Here is a 21,728-nt window from a genome sequence, read left to right on the forward strand (position 1 = left end):
CACGTACGTATCACGTAAGCGCACTGTACTTATGACCTACGGAGCGCGTAGCGTCAGCTTACCGTACGCGCACGGAAAAAAATGCATTAAAAAAAAATTAACCATTCCATAATGCAGGATATAGTACATATATTATTTTATACATAGGTTTACCAAAAATCTCAAAAAAAAATTTGCATTTAAAAAACCGTACAAATTCACTGAAAAAGCCATAGGTTTCACACACGTTATAGTTAGGAATTAGCATTTAAAAAACCTTGCAAATTCACTGAAAAAACATAGGTTTCACACATGTTATAGTTAGCTGGACATTTCACTCGTAAAAAACCAATGAAATTCCCCCGTTATAGTTAGTGCAGGCAACTATAACTCACGCGACCGCAATCCTCTGTTGATGCTAATACTGTATCTTTAGCTATACATATATTACAAATATTTATTTTTCATAAAGACACATATGTCATCAGTGATGTAATATCTGACATCATCAGCAGAGGATTGCGGTCGCGTGAGTTATAGTTGCCTGCACTAACTATAACGGGGGAATTTCATTGGTTTTTTACGAGTGAAATGTCCAGCTAACTATAACATGTGTGAAACCTATGGTTTTTTCAGTGAATATATATATATATATATATATATATATATATATATATACATATAGTCGAAGTAGATGAGGAGACACATCGGGGCTTGTGAAGACCATTTATTTAAACAGGCATGACACGTTTCGGTATTACACCTTTCTCAAATGCCTTTCGTTTTAAAAGTGCCTCTGGTGCTATATAACACCACAACAATTGATTTGAAAAGGGATGGCTGATCTGACATAAGTAAAAAGGTTGAAAGATAACCCTCAACTGTTGCCACAGCAAGGTCTTCCTGGGGTAAAGGCAAACCAATAGCTTGTCAATAATTTGGCTCGTAGTGCTTGAATGTCATGGGAGGAACACCAGACAAAAAACGTCTCCCAGCACCCTGCATATAAAATGTTGGTGGTGGGACACCTGGCTGCCAAGATGCCACCAATTTCTTCAACTCTTGCTGTTTATTCTCTATGCATGAAGGTGTAAGTTGTGCAAACTGGTGCAGGACCCTGCACTGCTGCTGCGACATAAGGTTCTCTTACAGGGGCAGATGGATTGGAGAATAGATACTCACGGACAGAAGTTCCAATTACCACACTATCGTCGCCCAGGCAGGAGCCACTAGGGTGACTTAAGCCTGGTCTTTCCTGATCTTTTTGCGCACCCTGGGCAATAAAGGTAGGGTAGGGTGGGAAGGTGTACTAGAGGCCTGACCCCAGTGGAGGCAAACGGTAGTCTTCAAGTGTGAATTCCTTGGGAACTCTCAAGTGCAAAAGCTTTGATGCTGTGCGTTCTCTACAGTGGGAAATAGATTGATACAGGGTTCTCCCACTTGTTGGAAAGTCCGCTGCGCCACCTCAGAGTGTAACCGCCATTAATGATCTACTAGGTAAAGTCGGCTGAGTTTGTTCGTCCAAGCGTTTAAAGACCCTGTAAGATGTTGGGCGATAAAGGAAATGCTCCGAGCGTTCTGCCACGTCCATAGACAGAGAGACTTCTGGCACATGACCCATGACTCCACACACCCTTCTTTGTTGCAGTACCGCATACCAGTCGTGTTGTTTGTCAAAATCTGTACCCGTTTCCCCCTTGATGGCTGGGAGGAGCACCTTCAATGCCATTCAAATCACTTGCACCTCCAGCAAGTCGACGTGGAGGTGAGTCTCCGCTGGAGTCAAGAGTCATCTGATCCCTACCTCTCCCAGATGACCTCTGCAACACAGCAACGGTGCACCAATCACAACCGTTAGCTCTAGACGGGTTAAGTAGATAGGTCTGCCGCCAGCCCAATTGTGCTTGAGCAGCCACCACAGCAGGCCTTTTACAGTCTCCTCCAACACTTGGATGGAATCTGACAGGTTCCCTTGGTGCTGAGACTTCAGATCCCAGGGCAAAGCCCATATGTGCCACCCGGCATCATCGTCCACCAGTAGGATACAGGATGCCAAGAAGACTCAGAGCTGTATCTCACTGTGACCCAGGACAAGAGTTGCAACATCAAAACCATAGCCCTATTTTCCTGGACTCGGTGAGGTGGAGAGAAGACTCAAAAAAGCACTGTATCCCAGATGGCTCCAAATGACGAGGAGCTATTGTTAGGGAGTCAAGTATGACTTCAGCACGCTGATGTAAAATCTCAATGATGTCAACAGGTCGGTAGTTGTCTGTAGATGGTTTGCAACTGTTTGAGGTGAGTCCACCTTCAGTAGACAGTTGTTGAAACATGGGAAGACAGGTATTCCCAGGCTCCGCAGGTAGGCTGTGACAATCACCTTCATAAACACCTGAGGTGGCATTTATGGGGGGATGTGTCAGGAATGTTAGGGAGTAACTGTGTTCCACAATCTTTAACACCCATTGGTAGGATGTTATGCTCCTCCACCCAGTGACGTAGAAGGTGATACAGCCTTCCACTGGGTGATCGTGTACTGCGGAGGATAACTTAAAGTGGTTTTGCTGCAGTTGTGTGCGGGGAAGGCTGGAGTTTGTGTAGATCGCTGCCCCTGGTGGCCTGGATGCTGGCAGCCTGCTGTTGCTGAGGTATATTTTGACATTGTCTCTGCTGGTTTCCCCAGCCGAAAAAAACAAAAAAGGGGTGTGATTGCTAGGTCAACTGCCATACCGATGGGGAATGTGCTGTAGCTTTGCTCGCCGTAAATCTTTTCAGGGCCAAATTCACCTTCACCCCAAAAGCTCTAGAACCATCAAAGTGCATGTCCATTAAGGATTGCTGGACATCCTTTGAGAAACCAGTGAAGCGATTCCATACGTGGTCCCGACTGCTCTACCCACAATCGGTAGAATCCAGGCCAGAGAGGCTGGAGTACTTCCCTGTGTACTACTCAACTTGTATTAGATGTTGTGGGGATGGCCGGATATCATTCGGGACAGCAGGGAAGATGTCTGCCATTGTGCCCCACAACGCATGTGAGTATCTCCCCATGAGAAAGCGGATGTTGACTGACCTAAGAACAAGGCCGGCAGATTAAAACAAACTCTTAGCAACGGTTTCCATGCGCTTTGACTCTGCCTGGCAGGGTGGTTGGAGACGCATTTGTGTTAAGATTACTTGTGGACTCCTGCACCACAGGGCTCCCTAGATGGTAGGTGGTTTCAGGATCAGAGTTGGGGTAGTGACGAATTGATTGCAACCTTGAAGGGGTACATAGATGTGTTACATATTCTACTAAACTATCGGTCTGCTTCTGGCGAGGGGACTCAGACTGAATTCAGTGCAGCAGTGTTCGAAGATAGGGCCAGCCTCAGGTCGAGCGGCACAGACAGTGTCAGGGACGAATCCACTGGCAGTAGCCCGACTGGCGGCCGTTTCTGACACATAAGACCCAAAGGTGTCCCGAGGGATCCAGTGGGTACAAAAAACTAAATTGTATCAAAAATAGTTTTCCGCTCACAAAGCAGTTGTGTTGTCACCAATTGACAAGGGAAGGCGGGTGTGTCGGGAGCAAGATCGGAATCATTTTTGAAATGGGGTAATAACTTAAGGACCTGGATGTACCCGAGACGTCGTGCACCTCCAAATAGAGGGAGTGGTGGGATAAGAGAGTCATATTTGGATGTCTTGTGCTTTTTGGACTCCTTTGACTTACCTGAACTTCTGGACATCGAAAATAAGTGGCTGTGAGATCGACCAAGGGAATGAGAGCATGTCCGCTCCCTTTGACCAGGACCAGACCTTTTTCAACTCCCAATGGAGTTCTGTGACTGCAAATTTGGCTTTGCAGTCGGGATGGCCTTTCAGTTCATTTTCGCGCATTAAGTGCATGAGGTCAAATCATCCTTGGAGCTGAGACACCTGAGGCAGGCACCGTTGGTGCCCAACACCAACATTTGGCAATGACACTCCATGCACGGTTTGAACCCTGCAGTCTAGTCTTTCGTGGGGACATGTGAGGGAAAAATACATTCTTTCAAGTTGACAGGATCGTGGCCCTCTGAATCCATGTCAGAAGTTGCGGAAAGAAGGGAACAGACACCAGCACACATATGTGGTGCAGATATAGTGGCCAGAGAATAGACTGGAGTCGCATGACGTAATCTACTGATGCCAAGGGAATTGCTACAGAAACCTTTCCAGATCCAGCTTGGCACCTGGGGATAGTCACAAGAGGAGGAATCTGCAGTTGTCTCTGAGAAAGATCCATGTTCACATTGTGCTCTACAATGCTTCATTTGGCCCGTTTGTATCCTATCAAAATACTCTGCAAAGTGTTTGTGGAAGGAGTAATGGAAGGTCCCTGAGACTTTCCAATGTTCTTGAAGGTTACAGGGGACTAGTATTAGATCAGAGTTTGACTGCTGAGAGAAGGGAAAGGTTCAGGATAAACAGCCATAGGTTCTAAGGCAGCGTCACTTAAATGATGACATGGCCAACAGGCTGCAATGAACCTCAAAGTAGGCACAGGGAAGGCTGGTGACCACTGGATGTAAAAGACGGACGTCTGTAGTAACTGGGACCCTTATCTGATTGGGGGGATACCTTACATACTCCTTGTGGAAGTGAGCAATGCTTCCATGTATTCCAGCCTTTGTGTCATCGCTTAACACACCAAGAATCAGCACAATAGAAAAACACAAAATAAAGAGTACAATACAAATCTCTCAGAGGATGTGGTTCACGCACACATGCTGCATCAACCCTCCCACAATCCACAAGGATAGGTACAGCAGAGTTCACCCACATTTCAGATATTTTTACAGTGTAATATGTGCTCAGTCATGCTAGCAATCACCACCGTCATAGTTTTTGAAATTCTACAAAGGAGAATATTCCTTCTACTTGAATATGTTAGCAGGGGGAGGACAGATGAGCCCCAGCAGGGGAAGGGCTAACCATAGATGCCATTTTAGCCACAAGGCCTGAGGTGAAGTGAGCAAAGTGCTGGAGCAACCATATTCAACGGCGATGTTCATCAGTGCCCAGGCCCTGTAAAGTCGGTAACCGGTGATGATTCCATGATTAACTGTGCCTAGACAAGTATTGAGGAAATATATTATGGTGACACATATTGCATTATATTTAATACCAAAATTGCCTCTTTGTTTACAACGTTGGTCAAATTTGTCATGTGCTCTCAGGATCTGGAGCCAACAGATGGCCCTAAAGACTCAGAAGGATCTCGGTCTCGATGCTGGATCATTATCCGAAGTGCTGGCTCTTGATCGGGATGGCCCTGAAGACTCAGAGGGGTCTCGGTCTCGACTCTGGATCATTATTTGAAGTTCTGGCTCTTGAGCAGGATTGGGATCTTGATTTTAGGGTCATTCTGAAGAGTTTCAACTATACAAGGCACGGACATCTTTTTCAAATAAAAATATCAAATGTTTTATTTAAACAATATTAATACAGTGCTTTCATGTACTAAATACTTCTAGCTGTGCTGTTTTTAAAACTGTGCTCTCAACATAAAAGTGGATTCTCTGTATTTCATCCTCTACTATACCAGCGCTTCATTGAAGTGGAAAATGATTTAACTCGGGTGGTTTTGGGTCCAAACCACCCTTTTTAACTGCTGCAACATTTTTAAACCTCGCCACGCAGGATGCACTTGCATTCTTATACTCTTAACTACGGTGTGTTGAGCATGCATAATTTGCTTTCCTGAAATTACATGAAATTTCGGCAAAATTACAAAAAATTATTTGTAATTACACAAAATGCAAATTTGGCATTTCACCCCCTGTTTTAGTGTGAAAACTGTTTTTGCGTAATTTTTTTACGAACAGTGTGAAAAATCAAAAACAGTCACTCATTTTCTGTTCTTCCTGCCTGTTTAAAGTAAGGTTTTACAGCAAATTGCATGTTTGGCTGTAAATTTGTACCATAAATATTGTGTAATTAAGCAAAGTTGCATAAGTTGCACAGGGGAGAGAGGATGTAGCCCTATGGCTACAGCGGTCGCCCTCGAAGCTGGGGAACCGGGTTCGTGTCTCAGTAACGACGCTCAACATCCTGTGATTCTGGGCAAATCACTTAATCTCCCCGTGCCTAACAAAAATGAATGTGTCCTTCTGTAACGAAACTGGTGCTATGTAAAGCGCTCGGATACCCTATGTCTCGGGTCTAGAAAATTCTAAACAACAAACAAAACACACACACATATAATTCTGAGTAGCAAGTTTAAAGTGACATTTCTGAATTTACGTGAATTACCCCAGCATTATTTAAATTTTGCCCAGACCTACTTTCATCATTGCAAATGCAAAATGGCCTTACACACACGTTTAGGGTAAGGTTTGCGGATTGCACTTAATTAGATCTAGAGTAATTAAATAATTTACCTTGAGTTAATAAAGAGTCCTTAGAGAAAGGATATGGCAGAATAACCAAGTGGCCACAGTTTCATAAATAACCAAAAAGAGGTAAATTAAGGGAGAACTATCCACAGGCTTCTGATGCCTTTAAGGAGAGAGATAGCACCTAGATTCTGGAGTTTGACATACGTGGTGTGGAATAAGTACCGATTGCGGTTATGTTCCACAAGAACCACACAAAGGTTTTGTTTGCCCTACAATCATATGACTGGAGGCAAGACAGGAAATAGAAATAGTGAAGAAATTAATTGATGGCTCATTATATTTAGTTATTATGCAAGTAAAAGACACCTCATGGAAAACTAAGCCATGATGACTAAATGGCAAGAAGTGGTAAAGTCGGTTTTTGAGAAATGCAATGACAAGACTGAATCCCATTCTTAGCTAGGGCAGTACATTGTAGTTGTCTGTAGTTTAAGAAGCAGAGGAGGGGTTCCTTTCAAGCTTCCTTAAATACATGCGTCGACTGGTGTTTATAGAGGGTTCCTTTCATACTGAAGCGTTTCCCACATGCAAAACATTCATAAGGTCTTTTTCCTGTGTGTGTTCTCTGATGCAAAATAAGATGATCTTTTCTAAGGAAGGCTTGGTCACAATCCGTACACTGGTATGGTCTCTCTCCTGTATGGATTCTAAAATGCATAGTTAGGTTTGATTTTACGTTGAAGCTTTTATCACACTCACTGCACTTATATGGTCGATCTCCTGTGTGTGTTCTCAGATGCCGATCGAGAGAGCTTTTCATACTGAAGAACTTCTTACATTCAAGGCACTGGTACGGCTTCTCTCCGGTATGTGTTCTCATGTGTAATTTTAGATTTGTGTTCTTTCTGAAGCCTTTCCCACATTCGGTACATGTATACCATGTCCAGTTTAGCTGACCGTCCTGCTGATTCGAATGAAACACTGTATTTCTCAAAGGACTCTCACTTTCGGTACACACACTGGACACCGCTACTTGGGGAATTTTCTCTTGTAACCCAAGATATGTTGGACTACTTGCAACCTGTTCACAATGGGTATTGTTTACTTGTTCAAGTCCCCAATTCATTTCGGACCAGGTTTGGTGTCCAGAGTTTGCACTGGTTTCAGAGTTCAGGGGGCCAGTCAGTTTGTCCTTTCTACTTAAAGGTTTAAATGGTGTTGCCGTATTAATACATTCTAAAGATTCTCCTGCGATCTTTTCTCTCCTTAAATCTTCATTATCTGTTAAATTAAGAAGTACACAATTAGGAGTATTTACATAATCCCCTTTATTACAAAGAAAATATTATCTGTGGTCTGTCACAGGAGTTGCACGTAAAACGAGACACAACTTTGCCTAATGTGCCTAGATTGTTTGATCACAGCGAAGGAAGGTACCTTGAGGCATAGCCATAGATAAGTCATCCTTCACTAATACCAATCCTCCTGCAAAGCCTTTCTAGTCAGAGGAGCAACTACCCCCATTACTTCTTAGGAGAGACTGTCCTTTTAAGAAATGTGTACCTTTTATCTCCAAAAGTTGGTATTTCTAATTTAAAAGATAATAATAACCACTCCCAACACTTTCAAATAATGTGCCCTTCTGAAGCAATGAGCTGATCACTGCTCCTGCTTTCAAAGAGCAAAAGGATGCTACATAATGAAGAGACGGAGATAACGAGGAAGAAAAAGCAGTCACTTACAATGCCTAATACAGACTGTACTTGCCAAACGTGCTCTGAAAGGTCAGATTTGCTGAAGGTAGGCGGAGACAAAAGTACAGTTCACTATAGAACATGAAGCGAACACAAAGCTATCGGGAACTTAAAAAGAAAAATGTTACTAACCCAGTAAACATCTGTTCTTGGCATGTACTGCTTTAGATTCACATGCTGTGCATACTGCTGCCTCTAGTGTTGGGCCCAGATGTGTGCAAGTTTTTTTTAACTGAAGAAGCCTTTTGAGTCACGAGGTAGTGTGACTCATCCACTCACTTACTGGTAATGCGCATGGTCGTCGACTCCGTGTTAGACTTTTACTGCACAGCGGGTGAGGATACACTGCAAAAACAGTGATGAACAGAGAGATGGCAACGCAAAAAGAAAGAATGATTACTGCAACGGAGGAATGGGCCGTACTCTTAGCTTTAGCATAGCATGTTTAGATGCCCTTTACTATTCATCTTGCAATGCCCGATTTGGATAGGGCCATCCCTTTATGGAGTTTGGAGAAAGCAACAAAGTGCTGTTGTGTGTTTCTTATAGGTTTAGTCTTGTCAATGTAGCACATGAGGGCTTACTTGACATTCAAAGTATGGAGAGGCCGTTACGCAACCAAATCAAGTTGAGGGGAAAAAAAACAGGGAGTTCAATGGATTGGTTATGGTGGAACTGAGAGACCTCCATTGGGGAGGAATTTGTGGTTGGTGCGCAGGACAACCCTATTCCTGTGGACTTGGAATAAAGACCTGAAGCTCAATGACACGCCTTAGTGAAATGATAGCAACCAAAACTGCCACCTTCCAAGACTGAAACTGAAGGACGCTGGAATGGGGGATCCCGCCGTCTTGTAAAGGCAATGTTGAGGTGCCAAGTGGGGGCATGTGGAACCAGAGGAGGAATGACCCTCTTAAGACACCTCATGAAAGCCTAGGTGACCCACATTCTGAAGAGTGAAATTTGTTGTCTGATCTGATGTAGGGGGACACAGCAGCTAGGTGCAGCCATGTAGAAGTGAAGTTCAAACCCAACAGCTTTAAGTGGAGTAGGTAGCAGACAGTATCCTGCACTTTGACTGCCACAGGGTCAATGTGGTTAGAGTGACATTATTATGTGAATCTCTTTCACTTGACAGCATAACAAGCACAGGTGGTATGCACATACATTCAGGATGAAGATTAAGGTACCCAAACTCTAGGACCTCGAGAGCCAGATCGCAAGATTGAGAGACCTAGGATTTGGGTGCCTGATTTCTCCATGGTTCTACGTGCGAAGGTCCTGCCTGTTGGAAAGCCTCAAGTGTGGAACTACCGAGCATCTGAGTAGAGTTGTGAACTAGGTTGGACAAGCCCAGATAGATGCCACCAAAATAAGTGCGAGAGATGTCTGCCAAAGCCTCTAAAACACAAAAGGGAGTAGTGGAAGAGGAGGAAAAGCATAGGCAAAAATCCCTGACCAACTCACCCTTAGTCATTGCCCCTGGACTATGGGTGTGGAAACCTGGAGGAAAAGCTTGGGCATTTGGTGCTTTCTGCCGTGGCAAATGGGTCTATCTCTGGGAAGCCCCATTGGCATAAATAGTAGAGGAGGACTTGTGGGTGGAGTTCCCACTTGTTGACGCATCCTGTTGAGGAGGTCGGCAAAGTGGTTGTCCAATCCCTAGAGGTACTCCGCTAACAGATGGATCTTGTGTCCAAAAGCCCCCCGACAAATGATCTGGGCCAGATGAGAAAGCTGGGGAGATTATGTGCACCCTTGTTTTTTAACATAATACATGGCTGTCATTTGTCCGTCTTGATGAGGACTACTTTGTCAATCAGGTGGGGAAGGCAAGCTTTCAAGGCAAGGTGATTGATGTGGAGACCTTGGTGGCTGGGTTCCCACTGACCTTGGACAGTTAGATCCTGTAAGTGCGCAACCCATCCTGTAAGGGCGGAGTCCGTTTTAATGGTTCTCTGCTGAACTAGGCCGAGAAAAGGCAATCCCTGCAACAAGTTGTTGGTGTGCCACCACTGAAGTGCAGGGAGCGACAAGTGTGACGGACGATCAACACTAGATCGTCGCAATGACACTCCTCTTGAGACCACTGGTGCAATGGACACGTATGTAATCTGGCACAGGGTACTATGACAATACAGGAGGACATTATGCCGAGGAGCACATGACTGCCCTGACCATGGCTTGTCCGTCTGGTTTTAAAAGAGGAATAAGTGACTGAAAAGATTGTATCCTGGCAGCCTATGGATAGGCCATGCCAACCTCCCAGTTGAGGACTGCCCCCAGGTAGGGTTGGCGTGGGATTTTGAGGCGTTGATAGTAAAACCTGGGTGCAGTGGTGACTCCGAAGGGGAGCACTTTGAATTTGTAATGCACAGGGTGGAATGGAGCACCCTTCAGTTCGAGAGCGGCCATGAAGTCACATTGTTGTAGTAGCAGGATTATATTCTGGGGAGTAACCATGTGGGAGTGCACTGACAGAATGTATAGTTTTTCGGGCCCGAGGTCCAGAATCGGTCTGAGGATCCTGCCCTTTTTGGGGATTAGGAAGTTCAGAAAGTATACTCCCACACCCTGTTGATGATAGGGGACAGGTTCTATGGCCCCTTTGTGAAGGAGAGTTTGGACCTCTTTCCTGAGTAGACTTTGGTGTTGTGGGGAGGGTTTGTGTTTGCAAACTGGAATGCTGGGAAGTGTGAAAGTGAGCTCCAAAATATAACCATGTTGGATAGTATCCAACACCCTCTGGTCTCAGGAGATGTCCCGCTAAGCGGGAAAGAACCTTTGGAGGCAGCCCCCGACAGTTGTTGGTGTTATGTGGTCAGGGCGGAAGACAGATTACGTCAGGGTTTTGTGGTGCTGACAGCTTCTTTAGGAGAGCCACTCTTACATGACTTCTGGATTTGGTATCCCAGCAGGAACCTCTGAAGTAACCCCTAGGAGAGGACTGCTGGGCCTGCGGATGGTAGTAGGTCGTGGAGGCAGACTTCGAGCTTCCACAAAAGGGAGTGCGGCAAAAGGAGCCACGATTAGCTGGGATTTGAAGGGCACCCATAGCCTTTGGCGTCTCCTTTTTGATTTTTTTCTAGCATCTGTCCAACTTGTGGGCCGAAAAATGTGGACCATTTAAAGGCAGGCTGAGTAAAGTTTGCTGGATTCCGGCTTAAAGACAGAGATGTGATGCCAGGCATGCCTGCACAGGACACTGGAGTTGATTTCCCTTGCAGCAATGTCCACTGTATCTAGGGCATAGTGTATGGTGGTATTAGAGATTTGCTTTCCCTCAGCAATGATATTGTAACCGCAATTTCTATGCTCCACTAAGAGATGTTGGAGGAGCTCCTCCACCTCATCCCAGTGGGCATGATCCCATCTAGAGAGGAGTATGACAGAACTGGCAATCCACCAGCGGTTGGCAGATTGTGCAGGCGCCCTTTTGCCCACTGCATCGATGAGTTTACTCTCCTTGTCTGGTGGAGGGGCGTCACCAGTAGCCAGGGAGTTAGCCTACTTACGGGCTTTACATTCGAAGGTGGTGGTCAATACCGACCATGGCCCAAAGGCAGTGGTGGCCCAGCAGCCTGTCTTGGAGGCTCCAGGGCAGCAGGACAATCCTTATGATTAAAGAGCGAGCTGTTTCAAAAGGGAGGGAAGTCTGTACTTACAACAGGCTGTGCCAGAGGCAAGTCTTTAATCTCCAAATCTGAGCCGGAGCTGTCAGCGGCAGAGAAGGTCCCCTCATCTATCGCGGAAGGTCGTGGGCGATGTTCCCCCTTAAGGTCCTCCCAGTCGAAGAGATCTGGTGTGCTGTCTCTGCCTCTACGCGACATCTAAGGACATCAAGCCTGACTCCCACGAAAGGTATTCTTGGAACGGAAGATGCAGCAGGCCTTCCAGGAAACCTCAAGTTTGGGAGATAGACACAAATTGCAGACCTGAAGGAGGACAGTCTGACGGTACTTCACATGGTAGCAATGACAGTGACGAAATGGCACCTGTTCCATTACCATCGAGACATGGTGGCGAGATGCAGACAGGAGACGTAAGGAGGCTCCAAAGGGCAAAGGCCATGTGAGAGGAAGTTGACCCAAAAGTTGCCCCATGAAGCTTGAGCTGTCGACCTGAGATGAGCAAGAAACGGAAAACATTTTCAGTAACAATACCGATGGAGGGGAGGAACCATGTAGACTGAACAGAGCACCACAACGGTGTCGAACCAGAGCAGGAGAGCACACGTCCCAACCCTAAGGCGTCAAGTAAACAATCTAACAATGGAAGTAGATGACACAACAAATTACCAGCAAGAGGAGTCACACTACCTCGTGACTCAAAGGAATTCTTTGAGAAAAAACAACTTGCACACATCTGGGCCCAATACTAGATGGCAGAAGTATGTACAGCCACACATGCCTCGAACACAGACCAAATGAAGACATGCAGAAATAATATGTTGCTTACCCTGTAAGCATCTGTTCATAGCGTCTAGGACTGTAGATTCACATGCTCTGTATACTCCTGCCATCTTGTTGGGCTTGGACCTTTGCAACTTGTGTTTCTCCGAGGAAGTACTTCGAGTCATGAGGTATGGAGACGCCTCCCTTATATTGAAATGCACACGGACACCAGCTCCATTGTTAGATTTGTTTTGCACTTCCGGTTAGCATACTAATGAAGCAGTAAGTAGAACAGTATGGGGACCATGCATAAGATTATGGATAAATGATTGAGAGTTAAGTGTGAAAAAAATCTGTAACAGCCACTGGCTTCCAGAGAGGCAGGTGGGCGTATTTTAATCTACCGCACTACACGCTACGAACAGATGCTTACAGTATCTGTAAAATATTCCATCTGTAGCATGTGTGGCTGTGGATGCACCAGCCCTTCACAGACTGTACAGCAGTACTCCCCTAAGCTGTGGGCAGCCAGTGGATGGTGCAGATGTTTGAAAACAAAGTCCTTAGAATGATTTGGCAAACCCAAGCTTGTTGGCCTGCTAGTGTGACACAATAGTGTTTGGTAAAGATGTGGAGTGGACTATGTAGTTGCCTTACAATTGTCAGCTAGATGGATATTTAAAAGGAAAGCCACAATGCCCCCTATTAAATGTGTGAAATGTGCCTTTGGTGGGGGAGCACAGGATTCTTTCAGCTTTCAGGTAGCACATCTGGATGAACTTGGCAAACCACCTGGCTCTGCCTGCCTTTGACACAGGACTGCCTTTATACTAAGATTTAGCAAAGACAACAAAGAGCTGCTAAGATCTGAAAAAGGGTTTAGTTGTAGACTTTGGTGGTGATTGCATTCTGAAAGGACCCTAGGAAGGGCTGGATCTGAAGATGGGATTTGGAGGCATTCATGGTGAATCCCAAGCTGTAGAGAAGTGAAATGGAGGCTTGGGTATGGGCTAGGCACTGCTGCCTGCGTGTGCTCTTGATAAGCCAATCAACAAGATAGGGAAACAAATGAGTGCCCCCTCCCCTTCTCAGGTGGGGGGCTACCATGGCCAGGCATTTGGGTAGGCATTCCCTTGGTGGTGTAGTGACCCCAAATTGCACCATTTCGGATTGGTAATATTGGCCCACTTGCCACGAAGCGAACGTAGCAGCGATGAGTGGGGTGGATGATTATGAGAAGGTAGGCGTCCTTCAGATCTAGTGAGTTGACACCCTGTAGGGTGGTCATGTGGAAATGTTCCGAGAGGATGTACTTGTTGAGGGACCGGAGGTGTAGTATTGCTCAGAGAGAACTGTTCCTTTTGGGAATGAGGAAATATAGGGAGTACATTCCTCTACCTTGGTGCTGTGGGGGTGCTGGTTCTATTGCCCCTTTGAGGATAAGCATCTTCCTTTAGCAGGTGAAGATGTTCTGGGCTGAGGGTGAATGCAGGGTGGGATGATTGGTGGGGAGCTCAAGACAGTAGCTGTGCTCCATGATGGCTAGAACAATCTGATCTGAGGTGATCCCCAACAGGGAAGAAAACCCAGAAGCCTCCCCCCAACAGGTGTTGTGTGTGGGGGGTATACGGGTTCAGCCACTGCTTCGAGGTGGAGGTTCCTTCGGGCGGAGTTCCTCTAACTCCTCCCTTGGAGTTATTGCCCTGAAAGGTACCCCGCACACACCCTCTATCCCCTTCTGGTAGAGGCCTGACTGGGACTGGTCAGGGGAAGTGGATTTATATCCTCTGCATTGCTATCTGCGAAAGGAGCCCCTACCTGTTTGGGTTTGAAAGGCACCCGTGACTTTGGCAGTGCGTCTTTTATCTTTTACAACATCTCATCAACCTGCGGTCAAAGAGGTGTTCTATGTCAAAGGGCAGGTTGATGAGGTGTTACTGGGCTTCTGGCTTGAAGTTAGCTATACAAATCCAGGAGTGGTGGTGTAAAATGACAGAGGTATTTACTCCATCGGCCACCGTATCAGCAGCGTCTAGGGCACAAGGTATAGTGGCATTGTAGATCAGCTTGTCCTCCTGTACAATTTCTTCCCACTCTTTTTGTATTTGTGAGGGAGATGCTGAAATAGTCTCTCCGTTTCCTCCCACTGGGCCCCATCATAGCATGAGAGAAGGCCAACTGCACTGGCGATGTGGCAGTATGTGGCAGCCCTACATCCCACCCTTTTACCAGCAGTCAATGTGTTTGCTCTACTTGTGTGGCGGGGAGCAGCTCCTGTAGTTTGAGCAGTGGGCGGTAGAGACCACTAAGGAGTCAAGGGGTATATGGGCTATGATGTACAAGGAATCTGAGGGAGAAAGCTCAATTTTTTTCTACACTGGGTGTGACAACCCGGGATGCTTAGAGTTTCTGAGTCCTCTTGAGCGCAGAGTGTATCTGTTTTGCCGAAGATGTCTGGTGTCCCCTCCATGGATTACTATATCTTCAGTTGGGCCAGTATCTACCTCTCTGCTGCTGAAGGGTCTTCTTGAACCGGACGACAAGGCAGAAGGAGCACAAAGTGTTGTGGTGTTCCAGGAAGAGACCAGGTTACAAAGCATGTGGAGGTCAGCCCAAGCACACTGCACGTTGCACTGAGGGCATTTCCTCAAGGGCGTCAGTTTCATCACCCTCTACCCCTCTTCATTGTCTGGAGTTGGAACGGGAGGTAGCGAAGCTCAGAGGGGCAGGGTATTTGTGGGGATGATGAAGTTTACAAAGGGTCAGGGACCCGGTCTTGATTACAGTCTCCAAAGCACGTTGTGGGAGAAGAGAGAGCAAATGTTGATGTAGAAATCTTCTCTGCAACGGGAGTGGAGAAAACAGACTTGGAGCAATGACCGTTGAACACGTCAAGTCAGGGACCTGCGTGGATACATGTCTCAGCCTGATGACGGTGAAATACAATCTAACAATGGAGCCAGAGCCCATGCGCATTGCTTACAAAGGGAAGAGTCGCCATTGCTTGTGACTCAAAAGGCTTTTTCAGAGAAAAACACGTTGCAAACGCCGGCGCCCACTAGATGGTAATAGGATACAGAGCATGTGTATCTACAGCAAAACATGCCACAAATATAGCTTTTTAAACTGAATGATTGTAAAGGCATTTAGTGGTGTATTGTAGCCGCTCAGAAAAACAGGGCATTTGTACTGATGTTTTTTAACAGACTGCAATCAAATGGGTGAACAATGTGAAAGATGGTGTCTGTTATGTTCCAGTTAGGCTGCACTGTAAGCTTCCACCCACAGATACACAGCTGTCCCTCACCATAAGGTGGTAATGTTCAATCTCGTCACCACTGGGTCTAGTTATTATATCATAGAGAAGCCTGTCCATTCTCTCTTGATTTCGATAGCACAGTTTCAGTGGTTTTTTAAATAGATTTAAGAAAAGGAATTATGGAATGACAAATGTATGGCATTTTAACTGGATCGGGAGGGGCTGCCTGGATGGCTCTGGTTTTCTGCACAATTTGCCAGCTCAATTGAAGGGCAAAGTGGTTCCACAAGTTTAGCAACAACATCTGCAGTGATCTAGAGCTGACGAGTTTAAATTCAGGCAAGGCCAACTTAGGCTTGCAACCTTCAGAGGTCAGTGAATTGAGTAGCATGAAAACAGATAATAGCCCATATTACTTTAAGTGCTTAGAACCTGAAACAACTGGTCATTTATGAATGAATTTTGCCTAGAGAGAGAAAGTTTCTGCACAAGGTAAGGAGCTGCCGCAGCTCCACCTCAAGGGATGTTCCATCAGACAAAGGTTTGAATGGAAGTACCTGCACGCTGCCACAACTTGGTATTGTTTTAGGGCATCCAAGACATGGACAAGGAAGCAATCCGACAGAAGAAAGCCGAGGGCTGCACTCCTACCTTTTCAGAAGGACTGAGTTACTCTGAGAGGCCTCACGCCCACCACCGAAGTAGGAACATGTGATCCTGGGAAGTCTGGCTCTTCCCACCACCCCATTAGGACTGAATCACAGTGGGAGGCCTTCCCCACTCCACCCCAGAAAGACTGAGTGACCCTGGATTTGAATGTGGCAGCACGGAGTGACAGAGGGGAAGTTGGTGAGCTGCAGGTCAGGATCTTCACATGGTGTTGGGCTAGCAACCCTCTGGGTGCACTAGGACATCTGTTACAGCAAGTGTCACCATCCTGTGAGGACTCTCACCACATGGGGACAGGTAGCTAACCAATATTGCCATCAAGAGACTTCCAGCTGTGGCTTGTGACAGCACAAGCATGTTTAACCCCTGGTAGGAGGTAAATGAAATGTTCAGTTTAATCCACATATTTGAATCCTGTAGCATGCAAACTTCCTCTAATCCCTAAGGAGACAAACTATGATTTAGTAACTACTAGGCAGTGCAAGAGAATCTGGGACCTAGACCAGAGGGTTTGTAGAGATGCTCACATTACCCAGAAGTGAGATACACTAAGGGGTCCTGCTTTAGCACTGAGACATCAGTAGGGTATGTAGGGTAAAGATATGGTTATAAAATACTTCAAGATTTTTGACATGCTTTAAATCATGTCTGGAGAAGCAAGTGAAATCAGAATGCGACCGGAACGACATCACCTTTTCATAATGTGGAGATTAGGTACATTACTGTATTACATTTACCCACAATAAATGTCATGGTACTCAAAGAAAGTCAGCTATGGACATGATATTGTGCCAGTTCAGTCTTAAAAACATAATGAGACGCTACATGTAATGCACGTCTGTTCTACAATATGGAGGCACTGGATAGTGTAGGAAAACTTTGCCAAACACACACTTTGAAGATTCCAAAACACAGGCACTTGAAGGCCTATTCCGGCTACTAGTACAGGTTGTGTCATCTGTGTGTGTATCTTCTGGGACTGGAAATTACCCCCTACTTTGTGGTTAAAATATCTACTAAAGAGGGCCAGGAGGTACAAAGGGCTATTTATTTTCCTGGAGTGACTGATGAGATTATGAAAGATGAAGGAAAGGAGGTGCTGTCAAGAAAAAGAGGTAAAAAGAAGGTTATGTTACGTGTATTTCTAAAGCGCACTTTCACCCGCAAGATAGAAAATGAGAGAGCAAGAAACAGAGGAGAAATAGTGAGAGAAAGAGAAGAAAAATCAAGAGAATGCACGAAGAGCAAGAAACAGAAAGTAAGGGTAACACAGTGAAAAAGTAGAAAATGAGACGTGTGATGTGAGAGAGCAGATAGAAAGAGCATGAGAGAGAACAAGAGTGTGCTTGGGTGTTAGTTGAGGGGTAACTACGCCAGGTGAGCTGAACCTCTGACTGAAACGTGACGTGCAGACGTAGGTGTGAGTCATCCAAATGAGGATGAGTTCAACCAGTTCTAAGTACAATGGTGACATTTTTTAGCAAGTTGAAAGTTCCACCAAACACACCTAGGTTGCTTGACTTGCTTCAATCATCACTTTACCATTATACTGTGGTAAATGGTGAGGAAGATGAGATTGGTTCAGATAAAACAATTGCTAACCTGGGCACAACAGAGATTAGCCCAAAGTGGGGAACTCAAAGGTCCTTCCCCGGTCATTGTCAACCCATGAGATCATAAATGTTTTACATTTGTAGTCCAGCGCACATACATTGGCCATGAATTTGTCATTGTAAAAGTTAATGGTGAGACAAGTGAGCCAAAGAGATGCCCACTATGGATTACTCAAACCACCTATCGGTTATACCAAATAACCCAAGACGTATTGCAGCTGCAATCAGTAGAATATGTTAATTATTATGATCAAAATGCTCTCATTAATGTCTCATTATTCCTACCTGTTCTTTTCCCCACAGGCTCTTGCTGCTCTCGATGGGGTGATTCTCTTTCATTGCTAATAGTCACTGATGAAGCAGATGTGACATGTGAATTATCCGTTGCTTTAAAGAAAAAAAACTGAAGAAATGAGCATGTCTATCCCACGAGCTATTCATTTATTAATCTCTCATTTCTCTGCATGCTAATCTCTTATCCTCTATTTCACACTCTCATATTCGCTCTCCCTTTCTCTCTCTCTCCCTGCCTCTATCACTTTCACCCTTTCTACTGAAACTTCTACCTCTCGCACCCTCTCACCAGCTTTCTCTACATCTCTCTACCTATCATGTATTTCATCACCCTCTCATTTTGAACGTTAATCACTCAGCAACGCCTAACTCTAACCAAATCTCTTTTGAACAAAATATATCAATGGATCTAAAGTTAAACTATTTTCAAAAAGATAAAACACCGTACCCTCACCTTACCACGACTGGTAACCTGAACTCTCCACAAGGTATAAAAAATTGTAGAATTATATATTGTATATTTATAGTTACTTATATTTATTCTAATTAAATTCATGATCTTTCTCTTGTCCCCGACACTAACACCTACAGTATTGCTTCTTTAAGAAAAATCTATAATTTGGTATAAATCCATAAATGAAATCATTTTACATTGATTTAAACTAATTAAGGAGCTCATACTGAACCCCAACTAATGTTAAATATAAAAGACAAATTAAAATACAGTTAAAGTACAATTCATCATGTGGCACCGCTAAACATGATCCTAAAGCTAACACTAACTCTGGTAATTGTTTATTATTTGTATTTACTTTATTGAATCAATTTAAACAAAATGTCATTATGTTGTTTAAAAAAAAAAAAGAAAGAACAAGGACATATTCATTTACGTCTAATAATAACCCTATCTCAACCCCTAGCACCTTCCCCAAACAATGTTAAATATATTTGCTTCTATTTAGTTTATTCATTTAAGATGTGATGTGTTAAACTAAAAACCAACGATTCCCTAGTTTTAACATAAGCAGTACAACTGTATTTTTTATATATTAACTTTTATTATTTTTTTTATTATTTTAATTAAGTTAAAACATTGATGTCAGATATTTAATTATTTACACCTTGAAAATGTAATGGAGCACAGGGCAATGACGAATGAGGTTGAAGAGGTCATTTTGTCAAGATAATGGTCAGTATAAGTAATCTCCCTGCTCTTCTCTCTGCCTCACCAACCCACTGGCAGCCATAATGGCGTCAAAGCTGCATGTTCCTGCTCACCTGAGGCTTTGGTCTTAGATTTGCTGCTCTTTATTACCCGCTTCTCTTCCTCCGGCCTGATGTTCAGTGAAAAGACTGAAGCGATAACTGGATAACCTGAAATAAAGGCAGCACCACATAGAATTGTCTTGTTTGATAAGAAATGGTCTGGAAACAAGGGACAATGTAAATGGCAGGGAGACTGAAAATCAACTGTAGAAAACAGTGTGAGAGGAATGCACTATTGGATCTGGGAGCAAACTAAAAACTATTGGATAAAATGCACGCAAACATAGTGTGTCTCCATCCTTTCCAAATCTGGGTTTAGGCAGCCCACTGCTGAAATAAAGGCAAATGCAGCCAGTTTCTGTGACAGTCCACCATGCTGTTACTAAAGAGACTGAAATGGAAGTCATGGGATGGGTTGTGAGCCCCATGTTCAAGGGCTGAGTGGTACATCACAGTGCTTCAAATAACCCTTCTCAATCACCACAAATTCATCTGAGTAGCATTACCTTCCATTGTCTTTTAGCCACTATTCTAGAAGAGGAGCGGCCATAAGTAAATCCATTTTGTACGTGGCTCTAAAACGAATAGCCCACTCCATTTTCTCAGCAATGCAAAATTCTATACCCAGATGGCATTGTTGACAGATCTTAAATCAATGCATAATCATAACTTTTCAGATTTGTTGTAGTCAGCACAGCTGGAGAAAGCCACAAAGTGACGTCAACGGGTTAAATAATTCCATTGTCTTTGATTTGTGTTAAAATTGTAGAAAGTTCACACTATGTGGTACATTGCGTAACACCCTCTTTGACCTTGATTTTCTTGTACAAAAGTTTTGCTTTTGTCCCCCTTGCGTTGAAAAACCCCTTTAGATATTTTTTCCAATCCACATCAGAGACAGAGTTAACCAGAATTACTGGGTGCTTATGTCCAGGTCTAATCATTCTTGTTGCCAATTTTGTAGTGTGCAAATAAACTCCCGTAAATGAAATTGGCATGAAGGGTTTATTGAAGTACAGCAGACAGAGCTTCTATAGTACATCAGGGCCTTGAGGATCCCACCAACTGACCTAAGATTCAAACCAAAGTACAAATAGATTCCAAAAGAGAATGAATACATAACCAATATTATGGCAATAACAGCAACAGAAAAAAACATAGGTGAAACACGCCATTTACAATGCCAATAGCTCTAACACACACAAATGTGAGACCTATTCCATTGCAAAAGCAATAGGTCTCGCATTTGTGTGTGTTAGAGCTATTGGCGTTGTAAAGGACTTCCACTTTGTTCCCTGCAATTGTTCTTTCAGGATGGCTCCACAAAAAAAAAAAAAAAAAAAAAACTTTGTCATTTACAGAACCTGTGAGAAGTTGGCCTGGCATATGCTGTCCTCTAGTTATAGGTGACACCTTGTACCAGTCCAATTCGACTCTTAAGGTGATAGGTTAAAGACAACCTTTAAAGAAAGCTATCCTAGTGGTAGCTGTGGAGAGCAGCCTTCAGGCTAAGTCTTGAAGGAGTTTACCGTAGATAACCTCTTGAATAACCAAATGAAAGAGTAGTCCACACAGGTATATATATAAAATATATGTATTTATTCTAGGAATAACCCCACTAGTCTCTTTATGAGGCTAGAGGTGAGGATACAATTCAAACAAGCATTGATAGTTACAATAAATAGCACTGGAATCACAAGGTCCCAGGGGGGGACCAAACCATATATTAAAAAAGTGGTATAAGAACCATGACAATTCTACAGACAATGCGCAGGGCATTTAGGGTCCCTTGTGAAACCACCCAAGGTAGTGAGGAAGGGGACCCACGGGAGACGCGTGCAGTGACTGAAGTTACTGTCGGGATCTCTATTATAGCCTATGGAGAATGTCGCGGTTTGATTTTACAAGTTTAAAAACACTTCTAGCAGGAGTTCAAGTTCAACACTTTAGAGTTAAACTTTTGAAGGGCCCACACCCACGAGAGTACCGAGGTACCACTGTTACCTGCCCCAGGGAAGCCGGGTGCATAGGTCGTTTTCGATGTCGGGTCGCGGGCTGATTTTCAATGGCAAAACGCGAAGAACTGCTGCTAGCCACAAGCGTCGTCGTGAAGAATGAAAATGTAGATCTTGTAG

The 21,728-nt window shown here is 44.4% G+C and overlaps 1 protein-coding gene across 1 annotated transcript in view; it reads right to left on the reverse strand.

The window, feature by feature from the left end:
- Positions 1–21,728, reverse strand: part of LOC146797218 (uncharacterized) — a 445,928-nt gene that overhangs the window by 26,944 nt on the left and 397,256 nt on the right. Inside the window, exons 13-15 of the mRNA XM_085624170.1 lie at positions 19,606–19,701; positions 18,319–18,420; positions 7,104–7,625 (exon numbers count right to left, since the gene is read on the reverse strand). Coding sequence (XP_085480296.1) covers positions 7,104–7,625; positions 18,319–18,420; positions 19,606–19,701 — 720 coding nt within the window. The remainder of the gene's footprint in view (positions 1–7,103; positions 7,626–18,318; positions 18,421–19,605; positions 19,702–21,728) is intronic.

The sequence above is a fragment of the Triturus cristatus genome, chromosome 9 (genome assembly GCF_964204655.1).
Source record: "Triturus cristatus chromosome 9, aTriCri1.1, whole genome shotgun sequence".
NCBI lineage: Eukaryota > Metazoa > Chordata > Amphibia > Caudata > Salamandridae > Triturus > Triturus cristatus.